Source organism: Colobus angolensis, unplaced genomic scaffold (assembly GCF_000951035.1).
Source record: "Colobus angolensis palliatus isolate OR3802 unplaced genomic scaffold, Cang.pa_1.0 Scaffold22, whole genome shotgun sequence".
NCBI classification, from domain to species: domain Eukaryota; kingdom Metazoa; phylum Chordata; class Mammalia; order Primates; family Cercopithecidae; genus Colobus; species Colobus angolensis.
Window position 1 is genome coordinate 4277208 of NW_012115377.1, and position 16637 is coordinate 4293844.

General features: G+C 43.1%; 1 protein-coding gene across 1 annotated transcript in view; it reads left to right on the forward strand.

Annotated features, from left to right (window-relative positions):
• The window catches only part of VAV1 (vav 1 guanine nucleotide exchange factor), a 40427-nt gene extending 23858 nt beyond the window's left edge, over positions 1–16569 (forward strand). The window contains exons 19-24 of the mRNA XM_011943633.1: positions 1836–1972; positions 2377–2442; positions 7140–7171; positions 12102–12218; positions 14343–14430; positions 16336–16569. Coding sequence (XP_011799023.1) covers positions 1836–1972; positions 2377–2442; positions 7140–7171; positions 12102–12218; positions 14343–14430; positions 16336–16569 — 674 coding nt within the window. The remainder of the gene's footprint in view (positions 1–1835; positions 1973–2376; positions 2443–7139; positions 7172–12101; positions 12219–14342; positions 14431–16335) is intronic.
• The last annotated feature ends 68 nt before the right edge of the window (positions 16570–16637 follow it).

Below are 16637 nucleotides of genomic sequence, written 5' to 3' on the forward strand. Positions count from 1 at the left end.
AAAAAACAAAACAAACAAACAAACAAAAAACAAATACATATCTCCTTCTGTTGTATTGAGGACACTTGAGTTGTTTCTAGTTTTTTACTATTGCAAATAAAGCTGATACATATATGTCATATATCGTATATGTATGTATATAATACATCTTTTTAAAAAAAATTTTAGAAGCAGGGTCTTCTTCTGTATCCCAGGCTGGAGAGCAGTGGCAGGAGTGTTCCACTTATATGCCGTTTATATGACATATAAATATATAACATAAGTCAGGTGTGGTGGCTCATGTCTGTAATCGCAGCACTCAAACTCCAAGGCCAGGAGTTTGATACCAGCCTGGGCAACATAACGAGACCCTGTGTCTACAAAATTTTTTTTTTAAATTAGTGGGGTTCCTGCTTGAGCCCAGGAGTTCAAGGTTGCAGTGAGCCATGATCACGCCACTGCACTCCAGCCTGGGCAACAGAGCAAGATCCTGTTTCAAGGAAATAAAAAAATAAATATATGAAATCTATGAATGGGTATGTTTTCTTCTTATTATTATTTATTATGTAATTAGCAATAGTCAGTCAGCTTTACTAGCAACAGTCAAAATTAGAAACAGCCCAAGTGTCCTTTATACAATAGAATATATATACATATATATATATGCACACACATACATGTATTTTCTTGAGAGAGGAAATACATACTTTAAGGTATGTAAAAATCAATAAATCTTAAGTATATGACTTAATACATTTTTATCCATGCAACCAACAATCAAATAAAAGTATAGAACATTTCCATCCCTCCAGAACCACACTGTCCAATATAAATTAATTAAAATGAAATCATCTTAAAATTTTTTTACTTACATTAGCCTTGAAGCTCTCAATAACTGCCTGTGGCTAGTTGCTACCATATTGGACATATCCATCACCACAGAGCATTTTATCAGAAAGCACTGCTACTCACCTATCTCCCGTAGGGAACTACTGTCTGACCTCTCTCACCATAGATTAATTTTGCCTGCTCTTGAGTTTTCTATAAATAAAATCATATAGTGCATGCTTATTTCATCTGGTTTCTTTTATCTGACATAATGATGGTGAGATGCATCGATGTGGTTGCCTGTAGCAACAGCTTTTTCTTTTTCATTGCTGTATAGTATTCCATTATGTGATGGTATCACAATTTGTTTATTGATTGATCAACCTATTGAGGACATTTGGTTGGTTGCCAGTTTTTGTATATTCTTAATAAAGCTGCAACTTTTGAAGGACTTTTTTTTGTTGTTCGTTTGCTTTTTGTTTGTTTGTTTTGAGATGGAGTCTCACTCCATTGCCCAGGCTGGAGTGCAGTGGCATGATCTCAGCTCACTGCAACCTCTGTCTCCTGAGTTCAAGCGATTCTCCTGCCCCCTGCCTCCCAAGTAGCTGGGATTACAGGTGCCTGCCACCATGCCTGGCTAATTTCTGCAGTTTTAGTAGAGATAGGGTTTCACCACATTGGCCAGTCTGGTCTTGAACTCCTGACCTCAGGTGATCCGTCCACCTCGGCCTCTCAAAGTGATGGGATTACAGATGTGAGCCACCTCACCTGGGCAGGCTACATGTTTTTCTCTTGGGTTGCTGGGTTACAGAGTAGATACAATGTTTAGCTTCAGTAGATATTGTCGAATAGTTTTCCAAAGAGTATCCCCACCAGCAATGAGTGAGAATTCCAGTTGCTCCACGTTCTTGTCAACACTTGGTATTGCCAGTCTAAAAAGAAAAATTTTAGCCATTCTGGTGGGTGGCAAGATTCAGCGTTGAAAGTTGACTGCCAATCACCCTGTACTCCTGTACCCTGTCCTCCAGGTCTGCCCAAGATGGAGGTGTTCCAGGAATACTATGGGCTTCCTCCACCCCCTGGAGCCATTGGACCGTTTCTACGACTCAACCCTGGAGACATTGTGGAGCTCACAAAGGCTGAGGCTGAACAGAACTGGTGGGAGGTACAGGCTGGGGCCAGAGGAGTGATGGAGTGGGACCCAAGTGTAGGATTATGGATTCAGGTGGTCTCAGGGAGTTGGGTCATAGTCCTACCGTGCTCTGGAGGTGATGCCTGGGGAGTCGGGGAGGTACACTGAGATTTCTGGGCATGGCTTTTCTGAGATGGCCATCTTCCCAGGATGTTGATACTGGTTGTCACCTCTCTGGGCTCTCCAGGCCATCCTGAGATAGATGGACAAGCAGAGTGACCATTGAGCAGAGAGATGGACACACACACACACACACACACACACACACACACGAGTGATGGGGCAGGATCCATGTGGAGGGTTATGGGTTTAGGTGGTGGGTGGGGTTACGGATCCTATAACCTCTCTGTTCCTGTTTTTGTCTCCTGGGTGTTTAGGGCAGGAATACATCTACTAATGAAATTGGCTGGTTTCCTTGTAACAGGGTGAAGCCCTACATCCGTGTGAGTGCCTCAAGTCTGAATGGAACGAGGGCGAGGGGTTCAGGGTGGGTCCTGGGAGGATGGGCAGAATCGAAAAGACACCCCTGGAGTTGGGAAGGGGGCTGCCCATCATGGCAGGTCTTTCTCCAACTCGAGGCTTTGCCCACCCCACCAACTGAGCCCAGGGAGGGGCCACCCTGGAAACAATGATGGATCTTTTTCTCCTTGATCATTTTTGTATCAAGGTCCTTTCCTTCCTACACAGGTATGGTAGGGAGGAAGGAGCAGGGACCTAGAAAGTGGGCCTGCCTGTGGCTTCTTTCCGAGACACTGAATTGAGTTCTGCGAGAGCGCTGTGTCCTCCATTACCTGCGTCCTTGCCCTGTTCCTGGTGGACACACCTGCCCACCCCAGCCTCTGCTGTTCTTCTAGTGTTCTCTTCTCGATGGACCCCTCACTCTTCACGATGACTTCAAAGCTCTCCCTCTCTCCCCAACCTCAGATGCCCCCTAGCTCATTCATAGCAAATGACCCCACTGCCCACTTCACAGCCTACAGAGGGAAATTCTCTCCAGTGTTGCTTTAACTTTAACTTTATATTATTTCAGACTTCTAGCAAAGCTATGAGAATAATGCAAAGAGCCCCCATTAGCCTTTACCCAGTTGCGTTGATTCTGCTAATGTTTTGTTCCATTTGCTCTGTCATTTCCTCTCTCTACCCACACATAGTATTTATTTTTCCTGGAAGAGTTAAAAGTGAATTTGCAGATGACGTTCCCCTTTACCCCTAAATACTTCTTAAGAGCAAGAACCTTCTTGTACATAACCAGAGCAAGATTTTAAAAGACACAAAATCCAACATTGACATTATACTATTATTGAATTCATGGTCTGTATTTAAATGTTGCCAATTTCCCCAAAAATTTTATCAAAAATTTTTTTGTTCCTGTGGTTTCTCCACTGTCAAGTTACAATATGAGTTTCCAACTCCATCATTCTTTCCTCATTTATTAGCTGGTGTTCTGCTGCAAGGAAGAGCTGTCCTTTCTGTCCCCATCTGTCTGTCTGTCTATCTATCTATCTATCTATCTATCTATCTATCTATCTATCTATCTATCTATCTATCCATCCATGTACCTACCTACCCATCAATCCATCCATTCATCAATTCTTCCATCCATCCATCCATCCATCAATCCGTCCGTCATCTATCATCTATCTACTTATCAATACATTCATGATCTATTCATCCACCTATCATTTATCTATGTATCATCTGTCTATGTATTATCTGTCTATCATCTATCTATTCACTGATCATCTCTCTACCTATTTTTCACCTACCTATCTAACCATCTATTATCTGTCTATTACCTATTTATTATCATTTCTCTCTCATCTATTCATTTATCATTTATCTATCACCTGTCTGTTTATCATCTGTCATCTATCCATGTACCTATTACCTATCTATCCATCATCCATCTATTCTATTTATCTATCTCTTAATTTTTTGTTTTAGAGAGAGGGTCTTGTTCTGTCACCCAGGCTGGAGTGCAATGGTGTGATTTTAACTCACTGCAGCCTTGACCTCCTGGGCTCGAGCAATCCTCCCACCTCACCCTCCTGAGTGGCTGGGACCCCAGATGCATGCCATTATGCTCAGCTTTATTTATTTATTTATTTATTTATGATGGAGTTGCACTCTTGTTGCCCAGGCTGGAGTGCAGTGGGGTGATCTCGGCTCACTGCAACCTCTGCCTTCTGGTTTCAAGCGATTCTCCTGCCTCAGCCTCCCAACTAGCTGGGATTACAGGTGCCTGCTACCACGCCTGGCTAATTTTTGTATTTTTAGTAGAGATGGAGTTTCACCATGTTGGCCAGGCTGGTTTCAAACTCCTGACCTTGTGAACCACCAGCCTCGGCCTCCCCAAGTGTTGGGATTACAGGCGTGAGCCACCGTGCCCAGTCACAGCCATTTTTTTGTGTGTGATTCTTTTGCAGAGATGGGGTCTCACTATGTTGCACAAGCTGATCTTGAACTCCTGGGCTCAAGCAGTCATCTCATAGAACATCCTTCCCTTTTTTCTTTTAAAAAATTGAAGTGAAATTTGCAAAACATAAAACTGACCATTACAATGTAGCTGAGATTACAGGCGTGCACCACCATGCCCGGCTAATTTTTTGTACTTTCAGTAGAGACTGGGTTTCACCGTCTTAGCCAGGGTGGTCTCAATCTCCTGACCTCGTGATCCACCTGCCTCGGCCTCCCAAAATAATGCTGGGATTACAGCCGTGAGCCACCGCGCCCGGCTTTTTTTTTTTTTTTTTTTTTTGGAGATAGGGTGTGATTCTGTTACCCAGGCTGGAGTGCAGTGGTGGTGCAATTATATATAACTCACGGCAGCCTGGATCGCCTAAGCTTAAGTGATCTTCCTACTTCAGCCTCCTGAGTAGCTGGGACTACAGGCATGTGCCACCATGCCTGGCTAATTTTTGTACTTTTTTTTTTTTTTTTATTTTGAGATGGAGTTTTGCTTTTGTTGCCCAGGCTGGAGTGGAATGGTGCGATCTCGAGGGGGTTTCACCATGTTGGCCAGGCTGGTCTCTAACTCCTGACCTCAGGGAATCTGCCCACCTTGGCCTCCCAAAGTGCTGGGAGAACAAGCATGATCCACCATGCCCAGCCTAATTTTTGTATTTTTTTTGTAGGGACGGGGTTTCATCTTGTTGCCTAGGCTGGTCTCCAACTTCTGGGCTCAAGCGACCCACCCTCCTTGGCTTCCCAAGGTGCTGGGATTACAGGCATGAGCCACCATGCCCGGGGCAATTTTCTTAATTGTTAAGAATTTTGTTTATCTGTTTTCCCATCAGTGAACAATTGGCTGCTTCAACTTTTGCGTTATTGTGAATAAAGCTGCTGCGAACATGGGTGTGCAAATATCGTTTCAAATCCTTGCTTTCAGTTCCTTTGGGTATATACTCGGAAATGGGACTTTTCTATGGTAGTTCTAGTTTTTAATGTTTTAAGGAACCACCATTATTTTTATTTTTATTTATTTTTTATTTATTTATTTCGCTAGGGAGTTTTGCTCTGTCCCCAGGCTGGAGTGCTGGAGTGCAATGGAATGATCTCGGTTCACTGCAAACTCCACCTCCCGGGTTCAAGCGATTCTTCTGCCTCAGCCTTCCGAGTAGCTGGGATTACAGGCGCCCGCCACCACACCCAGCTAATTTTTGTATTTTTGTAGAGATGGGGTTTTCACCATGTTGGCCAGGCTGGTCTTGAACTCCTAACCTCATGATCCGCTTGTCTTAGCCTCCCAAAGTGCTGGGACTACAGGCGTGAACCACCCCCCCCCAGCACATACTGTTTTTCATAGTGCACCATTTTACATTCCTACCAACAGTGCACAAGGGTTCTGATTTCTCCACATCTTTGCCCACATTTGCTACTTTCTGTTTTGTTTGTTGATTTGTTTTTGCCTTATAGTAGCTGTTCTAATGGTTTTAAGGTAGTGAAAGTGAGCACTTTCAGCTGGGCGTGCTGGTTGACGCCTCTAATCCCTGCACTTTGGGAGGCAGCAGCGGGCGGATCACCTGAGGTCGGGAGTTCGAGACCAGCCTGACCAACATGGAAGAAACCCCAACTCTATGAAAAATACAAAATTAACCGGGTGTGGTGACACATGCCTGTAATCCCAGCTACTCGGGAGGCTGAGGCAGGAGAATCATTTGAACCTGGTAGGCGGAGGTTGTGGTGAGCCGAGATCACGCCATTGCACTCCAGCCTGGGCAAGAAGAGCAAAATCCATCTCTAAATAAATAAATAAATAAATAAATAAATAAGACAGTGAGCACTTTCACCCATATTCAGATGAGGATTGGCAAACTTTTTCTGTAGAGAGCCGAGTAGTATTGTAAACATGCTCACCCTCCAGGGTCCCATACAGTTTTGCAACTCTTCAGCTCCGCCCTTGTAGTGCAAAAGTAGCTGTAGATAATCTGTAAATGATGTGTGGCCATGGCTATTTTCCTATGAAGTGTAGTTCGTGGGCACTGACAGATGAATTTCATATAATTTTCACAATCCCCAAAATATTATTTTGGCTAGTCATGGTGGCTTATGCTTGCAATTCCAGCCCTTTGGGAGGCCAAAGCAGGATGATTGCTTGAGGCCAGGAGTCTGAGACCAGCCTGGGAAACAAAGGGAGACCCTCCCCCTCATCTCGAGAATATTAAAAAAATTAAAAATCAGTGTGTGTGGTGGCGCATGCCTGTAGTCCCAGCTACACTGTGAGGCTGAGGTGGGAGGATCGCGTGAACCTGGAAGGTCGAGGCTGCAGTGAGCTATGATTGTACCACTGCACTCCAACCTGGACAACATAGTGAGACTCTGTCCCTAAAAATATATTTAAAAAAATTTCTTTTGATTTTTGCCAACCATCTAAAAATGTAAAAACCATCCTTGACTTGAAGGTTATGATAAACTGCTGGGAAGAGAACCCCTGCCTTATACAACACTGGGACAGTCTCTCCTCCGATATTCTGGGACTTTATCCCCAAAGAGTTACCACAGTGCCTGGCACATAATAGACACTCACTAAACGCAAGTGGAATGAATGAATGAAGGAATGAATGAATGAATGAAATGCCCTGCCCTCTGCTGTCACGCTGGGGTCTTTACACTAAGTCGGGGTCTCTCTCTGTGTTCTTAGGGCCCTCCTCAGGACCTGTCTGTTCATCTCTGGTGAGTAGAAACATTTCTTATTTTGTTTCAATGAGAGGTTTCTGGGTTGGGGTTCCAGGCTGGGTATGGGAGGAACCTCTGATCCAATTAGTTATGTATGCATTCTGTGTTCCCTGAGCAGTGACTTCTGAATCTAGCTCTGGGCTGCTGGGGATGGGAAGGACAAAGGAGGGCCCCTGACCTTGGGAGATGATGGTCTTGTTGGAAAGAAAATCGTTACGATGATGATGACGATAATGGTGATGATGATGATGGTGGTGATGGTAACGATGATGATGATGACGATGATGATGATATGACGATGATGATGATGATATGGTGATGGTAATGATGATGATGACGGTGATGATGACGATGATGATGATGGTGGTGATGGTAGTGATGACGATGATGGTGATGGTGATGATGATGACGATGATGATGATGATAATGATAATGGTGGTGATGGTAACGATGATGATGATAATGATGATGATGATGATGATAATGATGATGGTGGTGATGGTAACAATGATGATGACGATGATGATGACAGTGATGATGATGATGACGATGGTGATGATGGTGATAATGATGGCGGTGGTGATGGTAACGATGATGATGCTGACAATGATGATGATGATGACAATGATGATGATGATAATGATGATGGTGGTGATGGTCATGACAGTCCCAGTTGTTTTTGTAGGATTTTTTGTCTTGCTTGTTTGTTTGTTTTGCACCTACAGCATGTCAAGCATATAGGGGTGGAGATTTACAGTGTGGCTTTTGGGGCCTGTGACCTGGATTCAAATTCTGACCCCAACCTTACCTAGCTGTGTGACCTTGGGCTGGTAACTTAACCTCTCTCTGTTTCAGCATTCCTCTCTGGAAAATAGCTTAATCACAGTATCTACTTCATAGTGTTGTTAGGAGGTGTAAATGAGTCTGTCAAGTGCTTAGTCCTGATCCTGACACATAATGAGGACTTTATACAGCATTAGTTGTTGTTATTACTACATTTAATCTGTTCTAAGATGCATGTTTCTTTTTTTTTTTTTTCCTTCACATTGGAACATCTCTGTCATTGAAATGGCTCTTGCGATCCACAGTATCCATCTTCGGCTGAATTTTATAGGCAGGAAATGTTCTTTCGTGATGGCACATAAAAGAATGGTGCATTGAACAATTGCTGGCACCTCAGCTCTTTAATGAGCTTCTTTAATTTTCACAAAAGCCCTTTGGATAATAGATTTGATTCTTTCTCCCTGTCCCCTACTTTTTTCTTTTCTTCTTCTTCTTCTTTTTTTTTTTTTTCAAAGGAGGCTGAGAGAGGGGAAGTGACTTACTTAACGTCACATGGTGAGGATGTGATGGAGTTGGGATTTGAACCCAAAGCCTCAGTGCCTCAGTTTACCATCTCTTGCTAGTAATAAAACACAGCACGATTATGCTCCCATCTTCTTGTCACCCAGGCTGGAGTGCAGTGGTGTGATCTCGGCTCACTGCAACCTCCACCTCCCAGGTTCAAGCGATTCTCCTGCCTCAGCCTCCCAAGTAGCTGGGATTACAGGCATCTGCCACCACACCCAGCTAATGTTTTATATTTTTAGTAAAGATAGGGTTTCACCATGTTGGCCAGGCTGGTCTTGAACTCATGACCTCATGTGATCCACTCGCCTTGGCCTCCCAAAGTTCTGGGATTACAGGTGTGAGCCACCACGACTGCCTGATGCTCCCACCTTCTAAGTGCCTACCACATAGTAGCAGGTGCACTATTGCCATTTATAAAAAACGTGCATCTATGGCATCTCCCTCTTTTTAGAAGAGGAAATTGAGGCCCAGAGAGGCAAAACCAGTTGTCGAGGTCTTAGAACACGCAAGGGGCAGGGTCAGGATTTGAACCATGGTCTCTTGTGTCAGCGCTCCTTCTGCCCTTCCACGCCAAGATGTGGTCAGTGGGGTGGGGACCAGGGTGAGACCAGGGAGGCTCTCTTGTGGGTGCAAGATTTAAGGGGATGCTGAAAATCTCAGTGATTAAGGTCCATCATGTTTTAATACAACATTAAAAAATCAAAAACAAGGCAAAAAAAATTTGAGATGAACAAATATCAAAATTGTAACTAAAGACAGGGCCCAATAGAGCTGGGACTAAGAGGAGGTGGGTGAGGTGAGTCAGGCAGTCAGATTCTGTCTTTATTCAAAAATTTGACGTTTGTTCGTCATGGTTTCTTTGCATTCATTAAAAAAAAATGTTAAACACCAACTTGAACCAGATTTGCATTCATTTTTTAAAATTGAGGTGAAATTCGGCTGGACATGGTGGCTCATGCCTGTAATCCCAGCCCTTTCGGAGGCCAAGGCAGGTGGATCACTTGAGATCAGGAGTTCAAGACCAGCCTGGGCAACATGGTGAAACTCTGTCTCTACTAAAAATACAAAAATTAACTGGGCATGGTGGCGCACGCCTGTAGTCCCAGCTACTCGGGAGGCTGAGGCAGGGGGATCACTTGAACCTGGGAGGTGGAGCTTGCAGTGAGCCGAGATTGTGCCATTGCACTCCAGCCTGGGTGACAGAGTGAGACTCTGTCTCAAAAAAATAAAATAAAATAAATTAAATTTTAAAAAATGAGATGAAATTCATACAACATAAAATTAACCTTGTAATGGTTACTGGGTCTATTTCTATTCATATTTACATTTATGTTACATATTAACATTTACATGATGTTAGATATTATACGCAATTACATATGATTTATAATACTTACTCTTTACATTGTGTATTTATGCTTATAACCTATTATATATTATGCCACATATCATAATATATATTTATATTATGCTATGTATTATCACAAATTAATGATTTTTATTTATATTGCACATTTATGTTTGTATATCATATGTGTTATATAATACACTATACTATAGCTTTATATATTACATATTTACATTTACATTATGTTAGGTGACATAAAATTATATATTATGCATAGTTAATATGTATTATTTATATAATGTTACATTTATATCATATTGTGCATTATATATTTTAATATACATTTACATTAACATGACATATTTGCACTTATATAAAATTATATACTATGTATAATTATGTATTACACATAATTAATATTCCTTATTGTATGTTACATTTCTATCATGTTGCACATTATACACTATAATATACATTACATTAACACGAGATATTTATGCTTATATGAAATTATGTATTATGGGCGGGGCGTGGTGGCTCACGCCTGTAATCCCAGCACTTTGGGAGGCTGAGGCGGGTGGATAACTTGAGGTCAAGAGTTCAAGACCAACTTGGCCTACATGGTGAAACCCCGCCTCTACTAAAAGTACAAAAAATTAGCTGGGTGTGGTGGTGTGCACCTGTAATCCCAGCTACTTGGGAGGCTGAGGCAGGAGAATCGCTTGAACCCAGGAGACAGAGATTGCACTGAGCCAAGACCGTGCCACTGCACTCCAGCCTGGGCGACAGAGCAAGGCTCTGTCTCAAAAAAAAATTATATATTATGTGTAATTATGTATTACATATAAATAATATGTATTATTTATGTTGTCCATTTACATTTATAGTATATTATATGTTATACCATATATTTTACATTTACATAGACTATATACGGTATATTCTATGTAAACATTACATGTATATTTATATTATATTCATATTATATATTATAGAGTTATAGATAACTATCTATAATTATTATATATAGCTATCTACAATATAGATAGTTATATAATGATTATGTTATACATTATATTTAACTATTATTTATATTGAATATTTACATTCACATTATAAATATATTCATGTTACATTTACATTCAGTGGCTTTTTTTTGTTTTTTGTTTTGGAGACAGAGTTTCTCTCTGTTGCCTGGGCTGGAGTGCAGTGGTGTGATCTCAGCTCACTGCAACCTCTGCCTTCCAAGTTCAAACGATTCTCCTGCCTCAGCCTCCTGAATAGCTGGGATTACAGGTGCCCGCCATCAAACCCAGCTAATTTTTGTTTAGTAGAGACGGGGTTTCACCATGTTACCCAGGCTGGTCTCGAACTCCTGACCTTGTGATTCGCCCACCTCCGCCTCCCAAAGTGCTGGGATTACAGGCGTGAGCCACCGCGCCCGGCCAGTGGCATTTAGTATATTTGCAATGCTGCGCCGCCATCACCGCCATTTAGCTCCAAAACAGTCTCATCACCCCCAAGAGAAACTCCATCCCGGGCAGTTGCTCCTGCCTCCCGCAGGAACCAAGAGTCTTCTTCCTGTCTCTGCGGATTGGCCTGTCCTGGACATTTCCTACAAGTGGAATCCCACATGGTGTGGCGGTTCATTCCTGCCTTCCCTCACTGAGTGCGAGGTTTTGAAGGCTCATCTCTATTGTAGCCCATGTCAGTGCTGCTTCCCTTTTGATGGCTGATTTTTTATTCATTGTGATTTCTAAGAATATTGTATTAGAATACTGAGTGTTTTACTTATTGTCATTTACCTTGATGACTGGGTTTTTTGGCTCTCCCTTACATTTTGCACCTGAGGCTCGTGACTCATTCTCCTTCCCCTACTTCTGTCCGGGTGACCACGGAGATGGGCACACAGTGAGCCTTCAGGAAATGCCCGGCCAAGCCATCGCCAAATTCCAGAGACCCAGCCAGACCCAAAGGGCTGAGCCATCCCCTCGAGTCCGTGTGTCAGACCTTGGTGGTGACTTACAGAAGTGGAAGCCCGCTCCCCATGTCTGGGCTCCGGCCCCTGCCTCCACGGGGCCTACCTTGGTGCTGAAGGGCTGTTAGATCCAGGCTGTCACCAACTTAAAAAAATCAAAGGGATTCAGGGGGAAAGGCAGCCTCCATATGGCAATAGGGGGACCCAGACACGGGGGTCGTGCCACCTCTGTCTTTGGTGTCTCTTTGCAGGTACGCAGGCCCCATGGAACGGGCAGGGGCAGAAAGCATCCTCGCCAACCGCTCGGACGGGACTTTCTTGGTGCGGCAGAGGGTGAAGGATGCAGCAGAATTTGCCATCAGCATTAAGTAACTCTTCTCTCCCTGACCCATACCCTTTTGGGGCCTGGGCCCTGCAGTCCTAGGAAAAAGGATATCCAGGTTTTACTTTATAGAAGTGGACAGTAATAACGTCCACCTTTTACTGAACCCCTGCTGGGTCCCGAGTTCGCCTTTCTTATTTCTTTTAATTGACAACCACAAGAAAGAGATATGATTCCTATAGAGGCTCAAAAAGCCTTTTAAACATTAATTAATTAATTTGAGTCAGTCTCCCTCTGTCGCCCTGACCTTTCTTTTTTCTCTTTTTTTTCTTTTTTCCTTTCTTTTTTTTTTTTTTTTTGAGACAGAGTCCCTCTGTCTCCCAGGCTGCAGTGCAGCGGTGTGATCTCAGCTCACTGCAACCTCCGCCTCCCGGGTTCAAGTGATTATCCTGCCTCAGACTCCCGAGTAGCTGGGATTACAGGCGTCTGCCACCATGCCCAGCTAATTTTTGTAGTTTTAGTAGAGATGGAGTTTCTCCATGTTGGCCAGCCTGGTCTCAAACTCCTGACCTCAAGTGATCCACCTGCCTTGGCCTCCCAATATGCTGGGATTACAGGCATGAGCCATCGTGCCTGGCCTGAAGGCTTTTATTTTTAACCAGTTTTCATATATATATATATCTTTTTCTTTTTTTTATTTTCCAGGAATTTCTAATTTTTAAACATTTATTTTATTAATTTTTTTTTTTTTTTGTGAGAGTCTCTCCCTATTGCCCAGGCTAGAGTGCAGTGGTGAGATCTCAGCTCACTGCAACCTCTACCTCCCAGGTTCAAGCGATTCTTCTGCCTCAGCCTCTTGAGTAGCTGGGATTACAGGTGCATGTCACCATGCCCGGCTAATTTTTTTGTATTTTTAGGAGAGACAGTGGGGTGGTGGGGGCGGGGCAGTTTCACCATGTTGGCCAGGTTGGTCTCAAACTCCTGACCTCAGGTGATCCACCGGCTTCGGATTCCCAAAGTGCTGGGATTACAGGCGTGAGCCACTGTGCCCGGCCAATATTGTTCCCATCTTTATGTCCATGTGTACCCAATGTTTAATTCCTGCTTATAAGTGAGAACATGGGCTATTTGGTTTTCTGTTTCTGTGTTAATTGGCTTAGGATAATAACACCCAGTGCATCCACGCTGCTGCAGTACACATGATCTTATTCTTTTTTGTGGCTGTGTAGTATTCCATAGTGTATACGTACCACATTTTCTTTGTGGCTGTGTAGTATTCCATAGTGTATACGTACCACACTTTCTTGTGGCTGTGTAGTATTCCACAGTGTATACGTACCACATTTTCTTGTGGCTGTGTAGTATTCCACAGTGTATACGTACCACATTTTCTTATCCAGTCCACTGTTGGTGGGTATCTGGGTTGACTCCAGGTCTTTGCTATCGTGAGTGGTGCTGTGACGAACGTACGAGGGCGTGTGTCTTTTTGGCAACACAATTACTTTCTCCTTTGGGTAGATACCCAGTCCTGGGGTTGCTGCATCAAATGGTGGTTCTGTTTTTAGTTCTTTGAGAAACCTCTGAACTGCTTTCCACAGTGGCTGAACCGATTTACATTCCAACCCACAGTGCAGAAGAATTCCCTTCTCTCACATGTTGCTGAGTTTGTAATTTCGTTTTTATTTTTGGCTCCTGTGAATTTCCCTTACTTTTTTTTTTAGAGCTCAGCATTTTTTTTTTTTTCTCAACATTCCTAGAGTTTTTGTAATAGGAAGAGGTTTTTCTTGTTGTTGTTGTCTGTTTATTTGTTTGTTTTTCATCTAGTTTGCCAGATGAGCAGGAGTGGAGGTCTCCTCCAAGGCCCCTTTTAGTCTATGTCCACCATATTGACAGAAATGGGTCTCTCCTCCCTCTTCCTTTATATCCTGTGGTCGTCTATATTGGTGGAAGGGGAGGTCTCTTCCTATCTATTCTAGAACACTGCTTTCTTTACAAGGTCCTACTGACTTCTCAACAAATCTGTGAGTCAGGGAAGATGATTCCTCTTCTATGAGAGGAAGACATGAAGGCTTAGAGTAGCAAAGGGCCCAGGCAATGGGTTCTGTTGGGACAGCTTCAGGGTTTGGGTTCCGGTCCCTGGACTCAGGGTCTGGTGACCATCTGGTTCCAGATATAACGTCGAGGTCAAGCACATTAAAATCATGACAGCAGAGGGACTGTACCGGATCACAGAGAAAAAGGCTTTCCGGGGGCTTACGGTAAGGGCCAATGTCCACTCAACCCCAGCTTTCCAGAACCTAGGAGGACCCTCCCTGCACCTGCGCCTTGGGACCCCCTTTTCCTACATTCAGGGTGACCCCCCTCCAGTGGCACTACAGTGCAAGTGACCTTAAACTTATGTTCTTAATGATGAACAATGGGAGTAATAATGAATAACAGCAGTTGAGTATTGACAGAGCATTTAAGTGTAAGATATATTAATTTTTAAATTTTATTTATACATATATACGTATATTATGTATATATGTATGTGCGTATATATGTATATATACATATATACGTATATTATGTATATATGTATGTGCGTATATATGTATATATACATATATATGTGTGTGTATTTAAATTTTACTTACGTATGTATACATACATATGTAGTACATATGTGTATATGTGTGTCTGTTTATTTATATAGATAGAGAGATTGAGAGAGAGAGAGTCTTGCTCTGTTGCCCAGGCTGGAGTGCAGTGGTGCAATCATAGTACACTGCAGCCTCAAATTCCTGGGCTAAATAATTGTCTTGCCTCAGCCTCCTGAGTAGCTGGGACTATAGGCATGCACCATCATGCCTCGCTAATTAAAAAAAAATTTTTTTTGTAGAGATGGGGACTTGCTTTGTTGCTCAGGCTGGCCTTGAACTTCTGGGCTCAAATAATCCTTCTGTCTTGGCCTCCCAAAGTGTTGGGATTACAGGTGTGAGTTACTGCATTCAGCCCTCAAATATGTTATAGATAGGAACATAATTAATCCCCTCAACCTTCTTTCTGAGTTCCCATTTCACAGATGGGTAAAACTGAGGTTTACTCCTCATCCAGCTTCACTGAATGGCAGACCTATAGCTTGTCTTTGCCTAATCTGCTGCATAATTGTTTTGGCAATAATTCAAATGCCTTTTGAATGTTCTTACTTCTGTTTGGTGCCTTGTAATTTTCAGCCATATTTTAGACATTTTAGGCCTAGTGGTCTAAGGCATATGGTTTTTACCCATGGTCTGTGAGCCCTTGAGAAGCTGAGTCCTCTGAGAGAAAGTCCAGACTGGTGCATGCATCTATATTTTTTGTCTTAGATTTCACTCGATTCTCAAATGGATCCTTGACTCCCCCAAAGGTTAATTTATTCAACAAATCTCTTTTTTTCTCCATACTTTTTATTCTGAAACACATTCCCCCAATTTTTAACTTCTGAAAAATTTCAGACAAGTTGTTGGAATAGGGTAATGAGTATCTATGACCCTTTCATATAGGTTTACTTTAAAAAAAAATACAAGAGACAGGGTCTTGCGCTGTGGCCCAGGCTAGAGTGCAGTGTTGTGATCATAGCTCACTGTAGCTTCAAACTCCTGGGCTCAGGCGATCCTCCTTCCTCAGCCTCCTGAATAGCTGGGACTACAGGCATGCACTGTCATGCCTGGCTAATTTTTTAATATTTTGTAGAGATGGGATCTTGCTATGTTGCCCAGGCTGGTCTTGAACTCTTGGCTTCAAGTGATCCTCCCACGTTGGCTTCCCAAGGTGCTGAGATTACAGGCATGAGCCACTGTATCTGGCCCAATGATGATTGTTAATTGTAAATTAAGGCACGTGGCACCCATAGAAGGTTTTGAATTTGGTGAGCTAATTATCTGGCAAATTTATCATGAAGTGAATTAGTCCACTATTACAAGAACTTGTTTTAGGCAATGTAGTGCCTTCCCCATAAATGGTCCTGGCTGCTCAGGAAGGTGATGAACTCCCTATCACGGGGCACATTCAGGGGGTCACTTGCCAAAGAGGCCAAAGGCAGGGCCTGCTTCATATGAGGAGTTGCATATGGCTCTTCCTAGCTCTGCCCCCTTATGGGCTGGCCTGCTGGGATAGCATCTGCCATGTTGTCCGCCTTCTAGGAGCTGGTGGAGTTTTACCAGCAGAACTCCCTCAAGGATTGCTTCAAGTCTCTGGACACCACCTTGCAGTTCCCCTTCAAGGAGCCTGAGAAGAGGACCATCAGCAAGCCAGCAGGTAGGAGGTCTCAGACTGGGGGCTTACAGCCCCCGCCCCTTCCCATTGTGGAGGGAAAGTTTGGGGATGACATTGACACCCCTGCCAATGGGTTTGCAGAGGTCGTATCTGTGCAGTAGCAGGAACCTCTTTCCACTCCTGTCTATCCCTTCATATATAAATACACATACATATATATACACACACA